Consider the following 22,344-nt stretch of genomic DNA (forward strand, 5'->3'; position numbering starts at 1 on the left):
GTATGTACTAATAGTTCAGTTTTATTTATGTATGTTTGGTGCATTTTTAGATTTTACGGCAGCGGATACTGGAGTTTCTGGTCCCACTAACTGGGCAATATGGGATTCAGCTCATGGCTTCACTGGGAGCAGTGTGGAGCAGCAGAAAGAGTAAAAGGAGACATAAAAACCAAGTAAGACCTGCAGTTTTTAAAAAAAAACCCCAGAAAGGACACAGTCACATCTATCTGGCTGAAAGGCTTTTGAGCACTTTTTGACATCATTATATTCCCGTCTTCTTTAGGTTTTACCTGTAGCCAGTGAGTCTCGTCTCACCATCGTGGCTCTGGTGAAGTCGCTGCACACCTTGCACACAGATACCATCCTACAGCTGGTCAAGGAGGTGGTGAAAAAACCACATCAGATCAAAGGAGAACAGGTATGAAGACATACATGCACAGCTGCTCAAAACTTGTACTCTTGAAGCAGGGTTCCCATGGTCATGCAATTCCTGGTTAATAAATTTAAAAAAATATTTTCCAGGCCTGGAAATTGTTTGGAACAAACTGAATATTTTAAAAAAAGTTTTGAATGTACATTGTTTCGGCTATTGTTGAAAATATTTTCGATATGCTACTCATTTAAAATCTAGTGCTGCACTGCATGACAGTTATATTGTCGCTAGTATTACGTGATACACTTCAGCATATGCAGCTAGGTGGTGGCAGGCATGGCTAACGTACAAGTAAAGTTAGCAAGCACCAGCACATTTCTTTATCCCAAATACCTGGGAAGTGCATGTTTAATAATTGATGGTTTCCGAACGACAAATATTTCACATGGCTAATGAAAGACGCACGTCCTTAGCCTCGCTGAGCAGAATAGTGGCCAAATGTGTGTGTACCTCTACACACTTGTGGATTTGGGTTAAAATATTGTAGAAAAGTTGTTGAAAAGTTTTGAAAATTAACAAGTAAAACTGCGTGGGAATCCTGTGGAAGTTTCTAAAGACAGTTTTACTCAGTTGTTGTAACATTTTCTACTTTTTTTCACTGTCAGAAGTCAACTCTGGTAGATATCCCCATGTTACAGTTCAGCTACGCCTATATACAGAGGTAAGTAGGAAATACACCATAGGTTTAATAATACAAACAAATAATAAAAAAAAGATAATATTAAAAAAAATTCTATAATTCTATAAATGCTCACTTTTATAACAATTTCTGTTTCCGTTTGCAGCATTTCAGCTCAGACTCTGCAGGAAAATGTGGCTCCTCTCCTCAGTTTGTTACGGGAGTCTGTTCAGCTCAACCTGGCTCCACCTGGACACTTTTTGTTGCTGGGGTCAGTTTTCACACATTCAGCGCTTCTTCCATACTCTGATTCGCTGTAGTAGTACTTCCGATTACAGAATAGTCTTACATAGACACTATTAGGGCATACACACCAGAACAGCTCAGCAGACAGGTCAGACAAACAACACCAGTGGTCATATTTCATTTTATGACTTTAGCAATAATTGGACTGCTGGTTAGTAATGTTTGCTGGTTTCATTAAGAAAATATGACTCTCATAAATGGTTTCTGTCTTGCAGAATACTCAACGACTTTGTCAACAGGCTCCCCAACCTGGACAATAAGAAGGACACTAGAGATCTGCAGGTATGACATATTGCTGTAGCTTTGATAGAGGTAGTGAATAAGTACATGTGAGGTACTGTGGCAATAATTATGGTGACATCATCGTGCAGGAGGTGACTCAGCGGATCTTGGAGGCAGTGGGTGGGATCGCGGGGTCCTCTCTTGAGCAAACCAGTTGGCTCAGCCGCAGCCTGGAGGTCAAAGTTCAGCCACAGGTGTGCGCTGAAGCAGAGGAACCTGATGACGCAGACGTGGACGGTGATCATTATGGTAAGTTATGACAAATACACACATGCATGACCTCATCTGCAATTCCTATCCACTGTCTGAGAGAATAAACCCGGGGGTTCAATAAAGCTCTCAGTCAGATTGTAAGTACAGCTTACAAATCAGTACTGTTGCCATGGAAACTGGTCTTAGTATTCTTTGGATGGCCACAACTTTCTCTTTTACTTGGTCTTAAAATTTGACCTGAGAGTTGAGACCTGCCCCCATGATCCATGGAAACCCAGAGGCCCAGCTGTCGCAGTAGCTCCAGACACCAACTGGAAGTAGCATTGCAGCTTTAAAGGGATACTTTGCCAAATTTCAACCAGCTTTGTGTCATAACAATGTGGGTAATATGTGTTAATGAACCACGATCAATTTCCCTCCAAATTGTCATTGTAGCACCAATATCAACAGTATTTGCATCTTTCTGCTGCATCGCCATCCCCGTATTATGAAAAGACCATCTTTAAGCTCTAATATTTGTAATATGCCGAGTGTTTCAGATGTGAGTTTATTGTCATACCGTATATGAATGGGTAATGAATCAAAGGAGAAATCTGAATAACGATGTGGAGAAACATAGGAAATGGACATTATACCGTCCTATTTTGCCCTGTGATATGTGCAAAAAATGCAGAGCTTGATTTGGGTAAGATGAAAAGACCTGATTGACTTCATTCAGTTTAATTCAGTTCATTTTTGGGGTTCGGATGGCAGGAACTTCCATCTTCTCAAGAGTTAGTTTAGCTTAGTTATGAGCAATGACTAAAGTGACATTTTTCATAAAGATCTATGGGAACAGTACAGGCTAGAACACATGACTTGTACAGTGAGAGGGTCAAGATGGGCCCGTTATGCTGTCTGGGGCATTTTTGGCATAGTTTGGGGCTAATTGTCTGCTTACAGGAAAGGGTAACTTTAAATCAGTACAAAATTATTATGACTCATCCCCTCTATTCTTTGATACATTTCTATCCTACTTATCACCTTTTTCTACTTATGCACGTTTCTCCCTTCTGTTATTATAACAAGCTTGTTCAACAGTCATCAGTGAACTCACTGCTCCTCATGTCCTGATCTCTTTTTCAGAGTCAGTGGCTCAAGCCAGCACCATGGTTTCGTCTTCAGCTCCCTCAGTTTACAGCGTGCAAGCTCTTGTACTCCTGGCTGAGGTGAGGTTTTATTTATCGAAAGAGAGTAAATGGACGAATCTTTGTGTGCTTGTCTTGTTTAACACATTTTCTCACTCTGCAGGTCTTGGCACCTCTTCTGGACATGGTTTACCGCAGTGATGAGAAGGAGAAAGCCGTTCCTCTCATTTCTCGGCTCATGTACTATGTTTTCCCCTACCTGAAGAACCACAGGTAACTTTTGTTGCAGGACTATTTTGAATCTAACAGCTTTTTGGTCTCAATAGGCTACCTCTAACTTGAGCTTTCTCTCCTGTAGTGCCTACAACATGCCCAGCTTTGAGGCAGGTGCTCAGCTGCTGAGCAGTCTAAGTGGGTATGCCTATACCAAAAGGGCCTGGAGAAAAGAGGTCTTTGAGCTCTTTATGGACCCTCTCTTCTTCACCATGGATGCCTCCTGTGCTCACAGGTTAGTATATTTATTTAGTTATTTTCAGTGAAAATGAAGTGCAAAAATTACCATATGACTCCTATCACAATTGCAGTATTTGCCACAATTATTGCAATTTCATTTTTTTTGCATATTGTGCAGCCCTAATGCATGCTTTTCTGACTCAGCAGTTTGAGAATGTTCTGGTTTATCACGGGTTTTGATACATTTCTGTGATGCTTTTTCTCATCTTTGTCGCTTTGCATTGAGGCAATTAAGTTGTGAGAGATGTGACAAGATCACAGCTCTGGCTGGAAAAGCACCAGTGTTCATACCATGTCTAAAATTAAATTAAAATGTATCCAGCTGCATCTCTATGAAGACATATTTTGTCATATTTAATTGTCTAAGGACTCCCTTTGTTCTCTACAGTTGGAAATCCATTATCGACCACCTGCTGACTCACGAGAAGACCATGTTTAAAGACATCATGAGTGAGTACAGCCTCTAACAAATGTTTGTGGTGCTGTAAAGATACAGTAATAATCTAAAGATGAGAGCTTATCTGTGAAAAATAGGGTTAATTGGTTACTTTGAACGTCTAGATAATAAAATGGATATAATGAAGAAGTATTGCTTAAGAGATGTCAGGAAACATGTACATAATGGTGGGGAGAGCTAATGGAGGTTGTAAAAAATATCATTTTATAAATAACAGAAGAGATAAACCTCCAAGTATTCACAGATGGACAGGTACAGTTCAGACAAGAAGCCAAATAAAAATAGTTTTCAAACCAGCACAGACAAAATGTCACCTTTGAAATAGGGGTCGACAGATTATCGGCCTAGCCAATTATTCGGGCCAATATTTGGCATTTTTCAGATTATCTGTATCGGCATTTTATTTTAATGATTGCCGATAAAATTAGATAATTAAAAGTGCAAAGAAAGTGTCAGCAAGGGATGAACTTTAACTTTAACCATAGGGAGCTATTTTTATTTTTATTTATTTATTTTTTAATTTAAATTTTCACTTAACTTAATTTAAATAAAAGTTACTCGGAACTTGCAGTATATGATGTTTAACGCTTCAGTTGTGATTAACAATTTGCTAAAGGCATTTAAATAAAATTTTGTGTTAGAGTTTGTTTTATTACAATGCTACATTTTAACAGAAGGATTTTCATTTTTTATTGTAAATGCATATTGTTTCCAAATATCAGCAGTTGGTCTCATTAACTACTAATAATTTGTATTAGCCTTGAAAAACCAAAATCGGTGGACCCCTACTTAGAAATTGTGGTGTCAGACTACAGTCATTTTGATTACATGTATCTGCTGTTAACCTGTATGTGTTTGTGCTGTAGGCATGCAGAGTGGCTCCCTGAAACTGTTTACCAACGTAGACCAAAAACCCATGCTGCTGAAGCGCCAGGCATTCGCCATGTTCAGCGGAGAACTCGACCAGTATCATCTGTATCTGCCCCTCATCCAAGGTGGGTTGCTGTTACTGGACGTTCGTATTGATTTTTATGTAATGATGTTTCTCTTAGTGGTAGAAACGCAAACTTCACTTCCTCTCCTTTCAGAGCGTCTCACTGAGGCTTTGCGGATGAACCCTAGCCCTGGTGTTTTAGCCCAAATGTTCCTGATGTTTCGTGTTCTCCTGTTGCGGATTTCGTCCCAGCACCTCACATCTCTTTGGCCAATTATGGTCACAGAACTGGTGAGATCCCATTCTCCGAGAGCCTGGCTTTATACAGTACTAAATAAGGGTTTATTTTGATTAACGTTACGGTAACTTCTTTTTTTTCCCCCCAGATTCGCATATTTGCACGTCTAGAGAAAGCTCTGCAGGCAGATAAAGACGTCTCAAAGTGAGTTAAGTATTTTATTCACAGATTTGTATTTCAGTGACGCTCTGTAGACACTCTCACTAAAAATCTTGTGTATCACCCAGGCTGGCTAAAGTGGTGCGGGGAGCCCTTGAGAAAAATGGACCAGTGAATTTCTCTCAGGCAGAGTTGGACATGTACCTGTCAGCCTGCAAGTTTCTGGACACCTCCCTGGCGTTTCCACCAGAGAGGATACCGCTCTTTCAGATGTAAGAAAGACATGCTAACATATGTCTTTGTGTACATTGTGGTGCTGCATGAATTAGTGTGTCTGGGTATTGTTTTCTGTCTGTTGACACTCTGTCCTTTGCACAGGTATCGTTGGGCGTTTGTCCCGGAGGTTGATGTGAGCCGCTACAATGGCCCAGAGACCGCGCTGATAGAAGGCGAGCAGGACTGCATACCGCATGTTGTCAGAGTACTGGAAGGGATTCAGCTGCGATACGGGGTAAAATAAATTTCAAACTTATTTCTCATGTTCATTTTTATGAGTATTTAAACACAGCCTCTCCCTTTTTTTGATAATTGGATGTGAGATAAGTGCAATAATAAAATATGAGGTTTCCATTTATAGACTATAGAGGACTCAGCATAGGTTTTTTTCCACAAATGTATTTATTTATTTTATTTAACCTTTATATATCCAGAAAAAGACTCTTGAGATTAAAAAGGCGCCACATAAGTTACAGAGAGTATAGAATAAAAAGTACAAAATCAAAACGAACAATATAAAATACAAAAAGAACACAAAATCAGGTAACTATAAGGATGTACAAAAAAGTATGTTATAATATGCTATACGTCAAATAAAAAACTGAAAAATACTAGCTAAACTAATCTCACTCTTGTTATTCCAGGCACTGAATGGGCTGAGTGAGGAATCCTCCACAGAGCATTTGGAGTTCCCCCTCCTCACTCAGCGCTCCCTGTCCTCCATCACCCAGCTGCTGCCTTTCCTTCGTACCCTTTGCTGCTCCTTCCAGAGCCCTCCCCCCTACAGCCAGCCCATGCCCCACTTCCCAGTAGCCGACTACCCAGCAGCCAGCGCGGACTCAGTTCTTAAGAAGCTGGAGTGCATCACAGAAGAAGAGTTCCTGGACTCCATGGAGGGTTAGAGCTCAAGCATGAAGCGTTCATGAACGAAATCCTCTTTAAGCCCTTTGACCTGCAGCCATACCAGTGGAATACCTAAAACAGGTACAAGTGGTGATAATGTCATATTTGGAAATGGGAAAAAAAAGGAAATGGAATTCTGTTTTTTTAAATGTTTTAACTTGTCTGAGCTCCACATGAATACATGTACCTCTGAGGTTCTCTCACAGTGAATCTGTACTGAAAAATCAGAGGGACTTTGTTGTAGCTGTGGGTATATGTAGCTTTATGATTATCTGAAGAAAAAAACATGGTGGAAGTGTGAATCACGATATACTGTGGAATGCTTCTTTCTCTCTCAAGGACGAGAATCATCTCAGCTGCAAAATATGAACACATTGAGATTGTGTCAGTGTCTGATCTCTCTAATTTACATGGTTTTAGACTAAAAAATGTCACCACAAAAAGAAGTTATGTAAACCAGCTTCAAATTACAGCCTATTGTTTTTATTAGGCGTGCACCTTATAATAACAATAATTCTGGTAATATTTTTTAGTTTGACACCAAAAAACAGATTCGCTGTGAAGAACCTTATCAAGTATTGTTAATATGTTCTTTTGACTTTTTCATAACCTCTGGTTAACCACACGTTCTGGTGCGTGCTTACATCTGTCTGACTCTGTGAATGTAAAGACTCCAGTATATGGATGCTGTTGGTACTCTTCTCTTTTGTTGTTATCGAAAACATCATTATGGGACCTCACAAACTTTTGGACTCATGTTAAGAGTTGTCTGAGTAAGTTACTGAATGTGATTATGTGTACACCAGGTAAACCCTTTGAAATGTTATTGGGTGTACCCCGCTAAAATATGTGCTTGCCATTTTTTGGTGTTGAAGGGAAATCCGCCTTTCTTTGTAGTTGTTCGTTGATAGTTTTTACAAATGCCTGTTGTCTTGTTTTTCCACAATGCTGAATGCTTATGTAATTTATTTTGGATGTTCAAAGGACCATGTCAAGTTCTGAATTAACAGAAGGAAGACTCATTGAATTAAATATTAAGTTTAAACTGTGTATTTTCACTTTTATTTGTGTTGGAGAGAAATTGCTGAGTCTGAGTGTGTCTGTGTGATTAGGTAAATGAGAGGCAAATAGTAACATGAGCACATAGCACTACTAAATGTAGTTACCATTTTACCATTTCCCATGTGCATGTGTATGAAACACAAGTATTGTATTCCTTGCACATCATTCACACAATATTCAACACTGCACACAATCACTTCTTATAGGCCTTGTATTACTACTGTATTATTGAAATAGCAATTGTAATATATAACTAGAGGAAAACGGAGCACAGACTGAAGTAAATTAAGCAGATAAAAATAAGTTTTTAAAAAAATTTTTGGTGCATTTTATTATATATATATATATATATATATATATATATATATATACACACACACACACACACACACATATATATATACATATATATACATATATATATATATATATATATATATATATATATCCAACAGTAAGTTAAAGAAGCTCAGACTTTTTTTTATATAACCACTGAATGTACTTTTTACAGTACAGTCAGTATATAATAATGAAATAAAGTAAAATAAAATAGACAAGTATGAACATACAGACGAGTTTACTTGATAAGTTATATAATAAAGCTGTATGATTTGCAAAAATTAATAGTTTTGGTAATTTTTATTTAATATTTTTAGGTTAGATTTTGTTTTAAGATATTTATGTAGATCTGATTCTTTTGTGTTGTGTATGAGGGCAATTCTTTTAATTTTGTGTTTATTTTATGAACGAAAAATGTAGCTGAAATAATCAAAAAATTAAATATGATGTTGACTTTGTAATAATCTCCCTGAAGTAGTGCACTAGAGTAAATTTAAAGGGCTCTGTCCCGAACAAACAAACAAATGAGCAGTGGCGTCATATCCGGCTCCTCCCACCGCCATCCGTATTTACGGAAAGATGGCGGCGCAAACGGACCGCGGCGTCCCTCTGAGTACGGTGAGAGCAATATTACCATTTATTTTTAATTTTAGCTCTAATATTATGACTTCAACTGTGAAACAGCGAATAATGCACTGTTTCTAATGCCGTGTCATATATATACGGACTCTTCGGAGCTATGTGGTCACATTTATCTGAAACGGCTAGGAAGTAAACGTTAGTAATACCCGTTGGTGTCTTTTTATTGCTCGTAGTAACGCTGCTTTCACACCAAGTTCACCTCAAGTTATGAGATTTTAATGAGGTTAAGGTAAACTTTTGGTTCACTAGTTAACTACTTATACATCTTCTGTCATTCCACTTAAACGTAATCAAACAGGTAATAAGTTAGTATACAATAAATGATGGTGTTAACCTTTACTATTCATTCATCCACAAACGTCAACACCAACTGAAAATATGGGCCATCATTTAAACAGGCTGCTTTTAATATTCCGTGTAAAAAACAAAATATACACTGTCTGTGTAGACCACGTAAGACATGGGCTGGTATATCTGACTGTGAATCTTTATTTGCATGACCCCTCTCATTTTCCCTCTTCCTACATTTCCCATCTCCCTCTGCACCAGTGTTTACCATTTAAAACCTCAGCAAAATATTGGTGTGATTTCTTTCGAGAACACGGCGAGAAAGTAAAGTGAGCATCTTCACGAGACATGGCCTGAAAAATTAGCAAAATAAATGGAAAAAAAATGTTACGAAAAAACATTTGAAAATAAATAACAAAAAGGTAAAGAATTGTCAATTTGTTTCGCTGCATTTCCAGTTTCAGTTTCATTTTCAGTGAACTGAAACTCAGTGGAGGCGCGTATTGAAATGTCTGGACCCGCGCAAACACGAGCCGGGCTATGAAAAAGATTTTTTTTCATTTGAAATCACAACAATGAATAAGAAACACAGAAATAGCAGATTTTTCTAATTAATCATAAACATTTTAGAAAATTCATTCTCTGTTTAAGAAAAGCTGAAACATCCATTCATTCATTCATTCATTATCATTAAGCACTTATGCTGGTACAAAGCTACAGTGTTTAGCAGTGTCACTTCACAACAAAAGTGTTTCTTGTTTGAAACAGTTAAAAATATCTTATTTGCATACAAGCACATATCTTATGCCATATCTTTTTTAATTGCAAATCATGAAACCTGTGTGTAACACACTCATCATTTTAGCCCGAGCCCTGAACATAATTGCCCCAGGTTTTAACAACAGCATAAACTTTTAATATGGCGGGGGCTGCTGGTTGGCAACATTCAGTATTTGTGCTATTCATCAGAACAAAATGAGTGCCTAATATGTTGCGTAAAATCATTTTCTGAGAGTTTATTCGGTTGACTGCATTAATTAGAGCTCCCAAACTGTGTGAATCATTGCCTGTTGAGATCAGACTCGCTACTTTTTGCTGCCTTGTTTTTAATTTGTTGCTTGTTTGTAACCTTGCTAAGAAAACTGCTATATAAATAAAGTTTATTATTAAGGCAAAGCATTATTATTATTATTATTATTATTATTATTATTATTATTATCATTATCATTATTATTATTATTATTATTATTATTATAACAACAAAAATATTCAATAAGACCACATTGATGTGACCATTGTGTAATTTGGTTCACTTGCAGCTTTGTCCCAAGTTCCTCCATACAAATTCCACCAGTCACACCTGGCCCTTCAGCGCCATAGCTGAGCTCATAGGTGAGTCATCATCACATGATTGTATTTGCAAATCAAACAGGCTGTCTTACATAAGTTTCTGTGTGCTAGTGATATCCCCAGATTACTTGCATGTCTGAGCTTTTTTGATGACATAATGATGATCCTATTGAGTACTGTATGTCCCATTTTTAATTTTTTTTTTTTTTATTAATCTAGCATTGTTTACTTTGTGCACCAAAATGCAATTTGGATTAATGTTTCCATCATCAGGACAGATTTCCACCAAAATAAAATGTATTTAAGTTTTACATATCTCCTTTTCAGAAATCCATAACACCATTCACCAATTATAGTAACTGGCAGCCAACCTTTATATTCAACGATACTCTGCAACAGTCTTAATTCCTTTGTGTATTAGAATGACAAAGTGCGTTCTTATTTCTAGTGTAGTGTTGAGTAAAACTTGCGATGAACTTGTGCCCTGTGAGTGATCAATGCACCGAGTCTGGATGGCGACAGAGACAAAGATGATATAGCTTTTTTAGTTCAGTGCTCTGTTCAGGGCTTGGGAGCAGCAGGGCTAACATCAGCATACTTGCCATCTTGCTAGTTTCATGTTGTGTGCATCCAAAAAATGCGTATATTTTCGCCTGTTTTTCAGACGGTTGGGGTCGACACTTCTCCGTTAATGATTTGTTTTTATTAATGATGCACCACTTGCAAAAGCCACATTGCTTTACAATACACATAACATAACACATGTAGAAAACTGCATATTTCAAATTTAAATCCAATCAGAACTAAATCCAAAGCAAAAAGGCTGCCCTAAATGTTGCTCATTTGTTGTAGTCTTATCAGTTATTAATGTATGTTTAAGTAACGTCTCCCGCTGGTATGTGAAAGCTTTTTAAATAAGGATCTGCTCAGGTGGAGAATGAGGAAGCTGTTATGTTCAAAGAGCATAACAGCTCTTTGAACATAACATAACCCCCCATGTACCCTTGTCACATTCATCACATTTAGCCCATAACTGGTCCTTCAAAAACTTCAGCATCCCTGCAATGTGAGTACTTTAAATGCTGGAAACTGAGATTTTTTTAGGTGCCTCTAAAAATGTTTTCTTTTTACAGACAATGCCTATGATCCAGATGTCAATGCCAAACAGTTCTGGATCGATAACACTGTGGTCGAAGGACAAGAATGCCTCAGCTTTATGGATAATGGAAATGGACTGGACAATGACACGATGCATAAGATGCTCAGGTACGACACTGCTAATTGTGTTTTTGTTTTTTTTGGGGGGGGGGGGTATTAAAAAAATTCTAATGCCACACATATAGTGGCATATATCATAATGACTACTTCCTAATACTTGTTCACCCTGAACACAAAGCACATTTCCACTTGACGTTACTCATGCAAATGCAGCTGCTGGAGCTGGCAAATATTCGCCCCTAACAGCTTTGCTAACTAACTGAAGAAGCCAGATAATCTCCCATAGATCCCAACACTTGCAGGCTTTCACAAGTCACGACAAAGTGTTTTTCGATTTTCTCGCGCAAGTTGAATAATTTCAACCCACATAAATCGAGCAGATTTCACTTGTTTGCATCATTCATGTCTATATGTGTCTTTACATTGACTTTGTGTGTAATATATGCTCTTCCTTAGTGTTCAGTGTGAACACATCATGAAACATCTCAAAACACATGTTGTACATGATGTCACATTTACGTATAAACAATGATGTGATTCATACACTCACTATAGACTATGTGCATTTTCCCCTCTAGCTTTGGCTACAGCGATAAGATTCCTATAAAGGGTGTCAAGCCAATTGGTATGTATGGCAACGGCTTCAAGTCCGGATCCATGCGTCTCGGCAAAGACGCCATCGTGTTTTCCAGGTCAAAAAAAGCGTCATGTGTTGGAATGCTCTCTCAGACCTACCTGGAAAAGATTGGTGCTAACCAAATAAGTGTACCAATCGTCTGCTTTGAACAGAATGAAACAAACAAATATATCCTTTATCTGCTGTGTTAACACAGGAAATGTAAATATCCTCTTGATCTTTGCTGGTTGGGTGGTGTGGATTGGCTCTTGTTTCAGGTCAGGTGGGTACAGGTATTAGAAAACCCTGACTAGCACATCACTACCAGACACTCATATTTCTGTTTGTCCTAAATTTTCATGATAAGTTTTCCTTAACCTTGGCTTTACTAAGTGTAAGAGAGGAGCACAAAGCCAGTCTACAGGACATCCTCCGCTATTCTCCTTTTAAGACACAGGAACGGCTGCTCCGTGAGGTCAATATCCTCACTTCCAGCTCTACAGGGAATACTGGCACACGGATCATCATCTGGAATCTCCGCAGGTCTGTCTAGCACCTTAAAGTGCCCCATATTTGTCCAATGATCAGATCATAACAAAACTGCTAACCATCCCATTTTCACCACAAATCATATCTTTTCTACAGCAATCTGACAAAAACAAAAGAGGTAATAAATAGTAAACAGCTACATGTTTGTATCTTAATGTAAGTTTTTTTTTTGTTGAGCAACTGTTTGTCCCTTTTGGCTTTAAAAACCCAGCAAACAGCTGGAGGGTTGTTAACCCTCATTATCAATACCCAGTAACACTATAGTGATGCGTGTGATTGGCTGTTTGGTACAGCCAATCACATGTTTGATTCCATGTGTTTATTTCCTTATGATTCAAATCAAGATTCGCCCATGTTAGTCTCAGGGATACCACGTAAAGCAAAAACATTTCCCTATACAACATGTTTATGTTTTCAACAGCACATCTACGGGGAAAGAGTTTGACTTTATGAAGGACCGTTACGACATCCGAATTCCAGCCGATGTCTATGAGACGATGAGTGACACCTCTCAACAACCAGACAGGATTATATCAAACATTCCTGAGAGTTCTTACTCCCTGCGGGTAAGGAGCAGTGATGTGCATGTCTTCAGACAGTTCATAATGTATATTATATTATTTTATATAATATAAAATATTTTTTTAAGAATTATGCACACAGTCACAAATTCTATTAAGTTATGGATGCAAGCATCAAAAGTCAAGCCCAATCATAATCATGACAAACGTCAAAACTTGAAGCATGCAGGTCACAAACTCTAATAAGTGACTTTTTAGTGAAATAGGAGACATCTAACTCTTTTTTTAAACAGTATTTGCACATTCATAGATTTTGGATTTTTCAAGTTGTAATTTAACTGTTTTGCTAAAAACCATATGAGGCACAATTATTACTCCATGCTGATTGTTCCCTGTTTCTGTATCTCAGATCATGACCGGCAGAGTTCTGTATAACTAAATTATAGGCTAATCAAAGGTATTTTGTAGGTTTCTTTTTTCATTTAGTTTTATTAGTGAAGCTGAATCACCTGTTTTTAGTGAAGTCCGTTCAATTGTAGGCACTTTGCGTTTGTGTTCAAGCAAAAGAATCCATAGAACAATGAAACTTCTTATATTGACTCTGATTGAGATCACTCTTGTAAATCATTCAAACTTGTGTTTTTAATGGTTGTAGGCGTATTGCAGTATTCTCTACCTGAAGCCTCGGATGCAGATAATCATACGAGGTCAAAAGGTGAAATCTCAGCTAATCGCTAAGAGTTTGGCCTCGGTCAGAAAGGACCACTACAGGCCCAATTTCCTGGTATCCTTTCAACACAAGTTCATTTTTTAAATCCTTTTTTCCTCTTTGGTTTGTATTGATAAATGAATTCATTTCAAAAAGTATGTATACCTCTTCTCTTGAGTTTTCCTTAAATGTTATTTTAGACCAACCGCATTCCTATCACTTTTGGTTATAACACCAAAAGTAAAGACCAGTATGGTATAATGATGTATCACAAGAATCGTCTCATCAAGGCCTATGAACGTGTGGGCTGCCAGCTCAAGGTGAGTTTGTGGTGTTTTGGCGAGTGTGTTTGTTTATTACACATAAAAATTTCTTAATGTCATCATCAAGTGTTCATGTTTCTAAACCGTTGCCTTTTGCAGGCCAACAACAAAGGTGTTGGGGTCATTGGGGTCATCGAGTGTGACTTTCTGGATCCGACTCACAACAAACAGAGTTTTAATGAGACAGATAAGTACAGGTAACAGCACCAATGCCTCATGCAGTTTTGATCACGTTGGTCAATTTACTTAGAAACTTGTTTATATTTTCAACGTAGACCCTATTTTACTATGTTTTGTGTCTTAAGTGACTAATGGTGATGGGAGTTGTTGGAACTGCAGATGGCAGCGCTGAAACAGGCTGCAATGTAACCACTCAAGGCAATTATGCACTGTCAATGTAAGGCCACTTGAAGTGCTTGTTTTTGCCACGAACAGAGTCAGATTGTTATTTTAAATGTCAACAACATTGCGAAGAATCATTCAGAACAAGACTTCTCCTTTAGGGAGACTCAACTTCAAAAAGACTTGATTGAGCAAAAGATAACTTTTTTTGTTTTCATTTTTCTGTAGGGGACCCTTTTGGTAATGTTGTCAGAGACTTTTAATAACAATCTAAGCCTGTCAGTGGCAAAAACAGTGCTTTAAATGGATTTATATGCACAGTGCAAATTTGTATTGTGGCCGCTGATTGTAGCACTTTTGCTCAACACTGGAACAATTTTTTTTTTAACTCACACAAAAATATTTACGTAGTTTTAATCATATTACTGTATTTAGCAAAAAATACAGAGGTCTGAAGTTCATAATTTCTTGTTACAGGAAAACTATAAACAGTCTGGGGATCAAACTTGAAGAGTACTGGAATGAAATCCGCTTCAGCAGAAAAAAAGATGATCCGACCAGCACCACACCAGTAGAAGATACCATGTTAGTACATTTTGCAGCGACTGATGTCATGTATTCTACACAGATATTTGCTGAACCACCACATTCACTCCCAACATGCTCTGATTCTTGTCTTTGTCTCTCCTCAGGAAGCGACCAGATCAGAACTGGGTGCAGTGTGATGATTGTTTGCGCTGGCGCAAACTCCCTGATGGGATCGACTGCAGCAAGCTGCCAGATAAATGGTTCTGCTGTATGAACCCTGATCCTCAGTACAGGTAACTAGAAAATAATCGAAAAACCTTTTGCAATTAACATAATTTGACATTAAAAAGTAAACCAGTTAGAAATGAGGGGGAATCTCGTTTTTTTCTTCACAAATCTGTGTTTGTTAAAAGGCAAAACTTCACTCTTCAAGTATTTCTGTATCTACAATTAAATTTGTTATTATTGATTATTCTGTAATCATCATCTAAAAATAAAAATGGCATTTTTTTTTTTTAAAAAACCCATCAAAACACACAAAGTGTTAGAGGTTTTCACAAACATTAAAAATGTTAAAATACGTTTTCAGATTGTCACCAAAAACCAGTAAACATAAACAGATATATCTCTCCTTGAATAAAAAGTATTACACATACATGTGAGTCCAACAGTTGAGAACTTGACCTACAGATTGTCACTCTGCAGATTCAACGAAAAACAAAAAAAGTGTTTGCTAAAACCATAAAATGATAACAAAATGAAAATAAAACTTTATTTTTTTTTAAAATCACCTCATGATTTGTAACTAGATATTTGAGCCTAAGTACATACAGTGTACATTTAAGGATAGGTCAAGCTACCGAGTATCTGCTCTTTGCTTAAGTGAGTGCGGGATTTAAGGTCAGCTGAAAGGTATCTTGGGTAAGGCCTTGAGAACAGACAGATAACCTCTGCAGGGCTTCACAGCGGTTAGTTCTACACAGTCTTCAACAGAAATGCTCACACAAGTTTTGCCACATTTTACTGTGTTTTGATAACTGAAAGCAGCCCAAAGGGACGGATTTATGATATCATGGCTTTTGGTAGAAAATGTTCTACAGTGTTCCAGCTGTATACAGAGCTTGAAGTACAGAGTCAGCGGATTATTTCAGTCTCTTTTTAAATTGCCCTCCCAGGAGCTGCCAGGTAGAAGAGGAGCCTGTGGACTCTGATGATGATCAACCGTCATACCGCAAGACCTATAAACAACAGTGAGTCCCAGTTCAGTTAAAAACACAGACACAACTTTTGCCCAAAAATGTAGCTTAATATTTAGACAATAAATAATTGCACATCTTTTCATTAAGCTGCCAAAATCTCATCAATAACTGATTTTTTTTTCAGAGAGAAAAAAGATAAAATGAAACTAGAGAGAGAAAGGCAAAAGGTAAGAACACATCGTATGCTGTAAATCATCTGCAATTTTTTCTGCTTCTCCCTCGACGTGGAACTTGTGCAGAGTTTAGATTTAATAGTTTCATTTTTGTGAACATATTGGTGTCTGATTCTGTAAAGATTGACACGTAATAATAGCAGAGGTGTGGATTTGAGTCAATGTCAAACATTTGATGACTTACGACAAAATGAATAAAAAAATGTTTTTGAAGAGCTGCAACTCTGGAAAACCAATGACTTGTGGCTTCTCTTGCATGTGAACCTTTTGACTTTAAAATACTTAATAGCAAATTTAGGAAGCGAAAGTTCTGGAAATTGTTTTTCTGAACAAGATGAGTTAAATACAACAAGACAGGACAGAGACAATCAAAACCTATGCCATTGTAGTTCTGTTTAATAGTGCTAAATCCCAGCAGCTGTCAACCAGGGGTCCTTGAGGGCGATCCAGGAGCCCCAAAAATAAGGAATAGTCAATTTTCACTGTTTAATTCACTATAGAAGTGAACCCATATTAGTGTGTCGTAAGAGTGACTATTCTGATCATGGTTTCACTTCCTCCACCGTTATCCCCTCTACTGTAGGCCACGACTATATAATTGTAACCTTAAACAACAACCAAAATCGTTTCAGATGGAGGTTTCTGAAGGATATCTTGTTAAATGGCGGTCTTAAACCTAAAGTGTGTGGGATCCTTGACACATAAAAAAAGGTTGAGAACCACTGCTATATGCCATTAAAAGTGCAGCGTCAGCACAATTTTTTGTATCATTCAGTTGAGTCACACTTGTTTCAACAAAAAAAAATCAGGATGTTTCTGATTTATTTTATTATTACTCTGCTGTTAAATGGTATCACTTTCAGTGAAGAGCGCAATAAATTGTTTAGAACTCGAAAGTTTTTGATTTGGCACTTGTCTGCGATGGCTTGAGATGTACTTGTGGCAGGAACAACAATGACTTGGTCCCACCTGTGATTAATAGCACTTTTGGGGATTGTTTTTTCCAGGCTGAGGAGGATCGAAAGCAGCAGGAAATTGAGCGTTTGGCTAATCTCGCCAGGCAGAAAGAGGCTCAGAGACAGCAGCAGGTTGGGAGCGATAACTAAAGTTGATTCCATTTACTTATATAATGAAGGTCTACTAGATACATTTCAAAAGGTAGACATGGTTTAAGAATATCAGTAATTACAAAAAGACATTCATATGTTTTCTTTTGTTGTTGTTGTTGTTGTTGACAGATTGTCCAGTCCCCCTCCACCCCCACTACCCCAAGGAGCAGGTTTCATACTCTGTCACCACGTGGGGGAGCTGTTAGAGCTGAATCCTCTCCACTGAGGTCCTCCACCATTTCACAAGCTGGTACAAAAAAAAGTCACCCTTTGTGTACATATCTGTGAGAGAGAAGAAAGTGTGTGTGTGTGTGTGTGTGTGTGTGTGTGTGTGTGTGTGTGTGTGTGTGTGTGTGTGTATATAAATGGAAAAAAAGTTTGACATATGAAAAATGTCTGTTTTCTTTCCGTTTAGCTTGCAGCCCCTCCAGTAACAGTGGTCTTCCAGTTATTACCAGTGTGTGCTCGCTATCAGCCGGCCCCATGAGGTGTGCTATTGCATCATTAGTAAGCTTAAAATACATCCATCTGATGTTGTTTAAGAGGCACATTAATTATGCTTTATGTGCACTGCAGGGGGAAAAGAACACAGCCTATTTCTCCACAAATAACACCCAAAAGACCTAAAGTGAACGGCTTCCTACGGGGAAACTCGGATGCATCAGTGAGCACACCGAGCTCCCCATCAGTGCTCATAGATATTGATAATGATGACGATACAGATGATGACATTGTCATCTTGGAGACCGCCAGTACCCCCAAGCCAAAAAAGCCAGGCTTTGATCTGACTAAAGTGAAAACAGAACAAAATGATACAAATGTCGGCATGCTGTTGGAGTGCACAGATGATGCTGCCGTGGATGATGCCTCGGACACTCACGTTGCAGGAGCGGGCTCTGCGGGGTCGGCAGCTGCAGGGTCAGCAGCCGCAGGAACCAGTCCCTCCCCGGTACCCCCTCCAGAGGTGGCCAGCATCACGACACAGACAGAGGTACCCAAAGTGAAGAAGGAAACAGAGGACCAAAATCAAACTGAAGGGGAGGAGAGAGCAAAGCAGAGTACATCAAAGGAGAGTGCCACAGTACAGCGTTCAGATGTCGCCGTCGACGACAATGAGCAAAGAGTAATTAAGGAAGAGAGCAGTAGAGACGTTAGCAGTGAGAAACGTGGAACGTTGCAGAATGGGGTGACAGATCATCAGGATAATGACGAAGATGCTGGACCTTCCGGTGCAAACGCTGGCGACTCTCCGCCTCACTTCCCCAGTCTGACCGAGGCACAGGAACAGCAAGACCGCCTCCTAGCACTCATGCAGGCTGCAGCTGAGGAGAGAGACTCCTTCAAAGAGCAGGTCCAGACTCTCACCCGCCAGCTGCGGGAGATGCAGAGTAAACTGCAGGAGCTGTCTCAGGTCAATGTAAAGAAGGAGTGCTCACACCAGGCCAGCCAGACAGATGACACAGAGGGCGGGAAGGACTACAAAAGTCTGTTTGAGAAGGCCAAACAGAAAGTCGATGAACTGATTAAAGACAAAGAGAATTTACTGGCAGCTGCTGAGACCAAACCCAGTACTGCACAAAGTGAGGAAAAGAACAGTGATGAGATTGCACTGCATGTTGACCGTCTCATGCGGGAGCTTGATCAGAGGAACCAGGAGAGGGATGAACTGCGCTCACAGGTCAGTGTTCCAGCTGTGTGCAGAGCTTAAAGTACAATACTGGTGATATTTTTTATTTAACTTGCACCGATTCCACCAAAATTAGCATGGATTCGCAGTAGACCAGAGACATTTACACAGCTCTGCATTTGACAAGTTTGCCTTTTTTTTTTCCTGTGCTGTGTCAAGTTCAATATCATGACCAAAAACAGGATCAATAAACAGAAGAAAGTGTGGAGGCTTGTGAAACTGTTACATTGGTTACTTATTTTTTTATATGTTATTTATTCAATCTCTCTCTTAAACTCAGTGCCAACTAATTTGAAACGATGTTACAGACAGAGACGAACAGGAGTTGTTTCGCTGCACCATCGCATCGTGCCGGAAAGAGGCAAAAGTTGGCGTGTCTATCCTTGGTGTCGTGTTTTCCTCACCGCTGAGAGCTGATAAATGCCAGTGATTAATCGCTGCAACTCTAAACCTTTCCAACTAAAGACAAACGCTAGATGTTAGTGGGGTTTTTGTCCAGTGGGGAAGGGGCTATATTGTCACCAAATCCCAAAATAAACCAAAACCAACAATCTCTACTACTTTCCAACTAACCCGGTAACCCAGTTTTCTTACTTAATATGTAAATTCTGGAAATAGGTCACAGGTATATACTTTCCATTTTTAAAAGGGCTTACTAATTTTTCCTGGAATTGTGTCCTTAAACAACTGAGCACTGACGTTTTTTTTAAAGTCAAACAGGAGTAGAGTATGCATTTCTTATAAAAAATTTTCAGCTGCAGCTCGGTTAAGTTTTTACGGTTGGAGGATGGTGTATGTGGGACTGACTCAAAATAAACTCCTTCGCTTATGTTTACTGTGTGAAAGAAGATGTCGCCCATTTCAACGAAGTGGCACACTGATGTGTTTTGATAGTTTTTGGGCAACAAGAGTGTCTATGGCACAGATCAACACTACACTATTTGTTAGCCTGTGAAGATTTTAATTTAGGATTGCACCTTTTTTTTTATGGCTGTTGACCTGCTTACCCTCCCTCCTTTATCCATTTTCTTTCCTCCTGGGGTTCACTGTACGCTCCGCCACCAGTTGGACAGTGTGGAGGAGGAAAGGGCGAATCTGGCATTCCAGTGTGAGGAGCTCAGGCTGAGCCTGGAGCAGCAGAGGGAAAACACACAAGAGCGAAGCACAACTCCACAACCAGCGACCGATTCCACTGCACAAACAGATCCAGAGGAGGCCGCAGCGACAGGGAACTCTGGCACAGATTCAAACTCGGATACATCCAGAAGGTTGGATCCCTTTCTTGTTGCATAAATTATCTATGGTTCCCACAGTCATGAAAAAGCTGGAAAAAACACAGAATTTCACAGTCACGTTTTTCAGGCCTGGAAAAGTAATGGGATAAGAAAAAATAGTCGAAAGTTTTGGAAAAGTCATTGAATTTTGAACCATTTGAAACCCGAGCAAGCTGATTTATTTGCTTTCATAAATGGGAAGAAGGCAATGAGCAGCTTGGTAAAAGACATTACCCAAAAATTTGCAACAATTTAAAATGTATGAGAAAATGAATTGATCATAAGCCAAAAAAAGGGAAGTAAAAACAATAACAAGGAAATTACCTTAAAAAAAGCTTGAAGCTTGAAGTAATAATTCTGTAACATAGTTTTAGATATATAATTATGATCATTATAATGTTTTCGAAACAATTTTCCTTAGCTTTTTTTTTTTTTAAATAAAATTTCCTAAATCTATTAAATTCTTACAATTTGCAGGACATATCTTGCCACGTTTTTCCTTGAAAACACCTCTGAAAGGTTACTGAACGCAGCACAAGAAAATCAATCTCAGTCCAGGTTTTAAAGGATTAAGAATTACTGAAGGTTTTGGAAAAGTCATGGAATTTTAGTTTGGTGCAGTGAAATTGTTACAGTAATATTCCCTGGATTATCTTCCATATAGAGTAACAGAATGGAAAAATGTATTTTCTGAAGCTGCCAATGTAACGTAGCTCTGATGTTCGTTGATGTATGACGTCTTGTTTACCATCATGCAGATTTGTATTATTTTCTCCCTGCATCCCATCTCTTCCTTCATGTATGCCAGCTACATGAAATTATGTTTGAATCTGATATGTTTGAAAATGCTGGGCAAAAAAAGGATTATTATGGTTCCTGGAAAAGTTTTGAAATTTTGTCCATGAAAAATCAGTCACACTCACAGTTAGACTTTTTGAGACTGGGAGACTCCTCAAATTGGACATCAGTGCAGTCAAAATCAGGACAGTACTCTGACTTTTTTTTAGTAGCTTAATTGCCACAAGTAGTTGTAGTAGTGCTGTCCAAATTTTATCCACTATACGCTCTGTTTCTCCCCTCAGTTTGATCGAGCTGAGGCACAACGTCGGCCGCCTTCTCATCACCTACTTGCCTGCTCTGGACCTGGACCAAGTGAATTATGAGTGTAACGTTATCGATGAAATCCTAGAGCAGGTTCTCTCCAATGTGGAATCCGGCGAAACGGTGATGCTGGGGGACAGAGGAATAAATGAATGAAATCATCGGATCTTGGAATTAAGTTGAAAAAGGGATAGTTGTACGCACATCGTGCAGGTGCAAAGCTCTTAAAAAACTTGCATGAAGAAAAAAAGGTAACGCCTACACACTTAGTCTATGCCACACAAGTTCATTCAAGACAACGTTTCGACCCCTCTCGGATCTCCGGATCCCACCTGGATCTCGAAACATTGTCTTGAGTGAGCTTGCGTGGCATGAAGTAAGTGTGCAGGCGTTCATTTTTTTTTTCATCTTGGAATTAGGTGCCACAGTCCATCCATATTTAATCAAAAGAGATCCTTATGAGCGCAAAGAAATTATTTATTTAAAGGTTTGATGTTTTTTTTATTGAGGTAAAATAAATACAATACAGTATGAGCTGCTTTGCTTTATGTCTTAATCTTATTAAATATAAATGCAATATAAATAATACAATCACATGTACATTGATGAATATTATTAGCCATTTCCTTTGTTCTTAAGTTTTAGGATTGAAAGTGTAACATAAGCCAGCTCTCTCAAAGACCTGTATGTGATTTTGTTCCTGTTTTACAATGACCACTGACTGTTTTCTCTTTGGTTTGACTTGAATGACATTTTGTATGTTTTCTGTCAAATATATTTTTATATTTCCTGTC

The 22,344-nt window shown here is 38.5% G+C and overlaps 2 protein-coding genes across 2 annotated transcripts in view; both read left to right on the forward strand.

The window, feature by feature from the left end:
- dop1b (DOP1 leucine zipper like protein B) overlaps positions 1-7,510 on the forward strand; it is a 28,508-nt gene extending 20,998 nt beyond the window's left edge. Inside the window, exons 23-38 of the mRNA XM_042494013.2 lie at positions 51-173; positions 284-418; positions 1,039-1,094; positions 1,219-1,323; positions 1,574-1,640; positions 1,730-1,889; positions 2,979-3,061; positions 3,144-3,253; positions 3,339-3,488; positions 3,882-3,943; positions 4,817-4,945; positions 5,039-5,175; positions 5,271-5,326; positions 5,410-5,553; positions 5,660-5,792; positions 6,202-7,510. Of these exons, the coding sequence (XP_042349947.2) occupies positions 51-173; positions 284-418; positions 1,039-1,094; positions 1,219-1,323; positions 1,574-1,640; positions 1,730-1,889; positions 2,979-3,061; positions 3,144-3,253; positions 3,339-3,488; positions 3,882-3,943; positions 4,817-4,945; positions 5,039-5,175; positions 5,271-5,326; positions 5,410-5,553; positions 5,660-5,792; positions 6,202-6,459 (1,908 nt within the window). The 3' untranslated portion in view covers positions 6,460-7,510. The remainder of the gene's footprint in view (positions 1-50; positions 174-283; positions 419-1,038; positions 1,095-1,218; positions 1,324-1,573; positions 1,641-1,729; positions 1,890-2,978; positions 3,062-3,143; positions 3,254-3,338; positions 3,489-3,881; positions 3,944-4,816; positions 4,946-5,038; positions 5,176-5,270; positions 5,327-5,409; positions 5,554-5,659; positions 5,793-6,201) is intronic.
- Positions 7,511-8,399: 889 nt separating this feature from the next.
- morc3a (MORC family CW-type zinc finger 3a) lies at positions 8,400-22,344 on the forward strand. Its single transcript, XM_042495040.2, has 19 exons — positions 8,400-8,479; positions 10,111-10,183; positions 11,275-11,407; positions 11,938-12,164; positions 12,365-12,518; positions 12,946-13,090; positions 13,701-13,829; positions 13,955-14,074; positions 14,177-14,274; positions 14,897-15,004; positions 15,112-15,240; positions 16,123-16,197; positions 16,331-16,373; positions 17,387-17,467; positions 17,618-17,738; positions 17,904-17,976; positions 18,065-19,166; positions 20,241-20,443; positions 21,532-22,344. The coding sequence occupies exons 1-19, from the start codon at positions 8,441-8,443 to the stop codon at positions 21,704-21,706; spliced, it is 3,228 nt and encodes a 1,075-aa protein (XP_042350974.2). The 5' UTR covers positions 8,400-8,440; the 3' UTR covers positions 21,707-22,344.

The sequence above is a fragment of the Plectropomus leopardus genome, chromosome 10 (assembly GCF_026936395.1).
Source record: "Plectropomus leopardus strain MGB_pleo_1.0 chromosome 10, ASM2693639v1, whole genome shotgun sequence".
Classification (NCBI taxonomy): Eukaryota; Metazoa; Chordata; class Actinopteri; order Perciformes; family Serranidae; genus Plectropomus; species Plectropomus leopardus.

What these genes read in the sequence shown, in the direction of transcription:
- morc3a (XM_042495040.2), top strand. Translation starts at nt 8,441, where the DNA reads ATGGCGGCGCAAACGGACCGCGGCGTCCCTCTGAGTACG. An exon ending in CGCCATAGCTGAGCTCATAG is followed by an intron (nt 10,184 to 11,274) that starts GTGAGTCATCAT and finishes TTCTTTTTACAG; the next exon opens with ACAATGCCTATGATCCAGAT. An exon ending in GGGATGAACTGCGCTCACAG is followed by an intron (nt 19,167 to 20,240) that starts GTCAGTGTTCCA and finishes CTCCGCCACCAG; the next exon opens with TTGGACAGTGTGGAGGAGGA.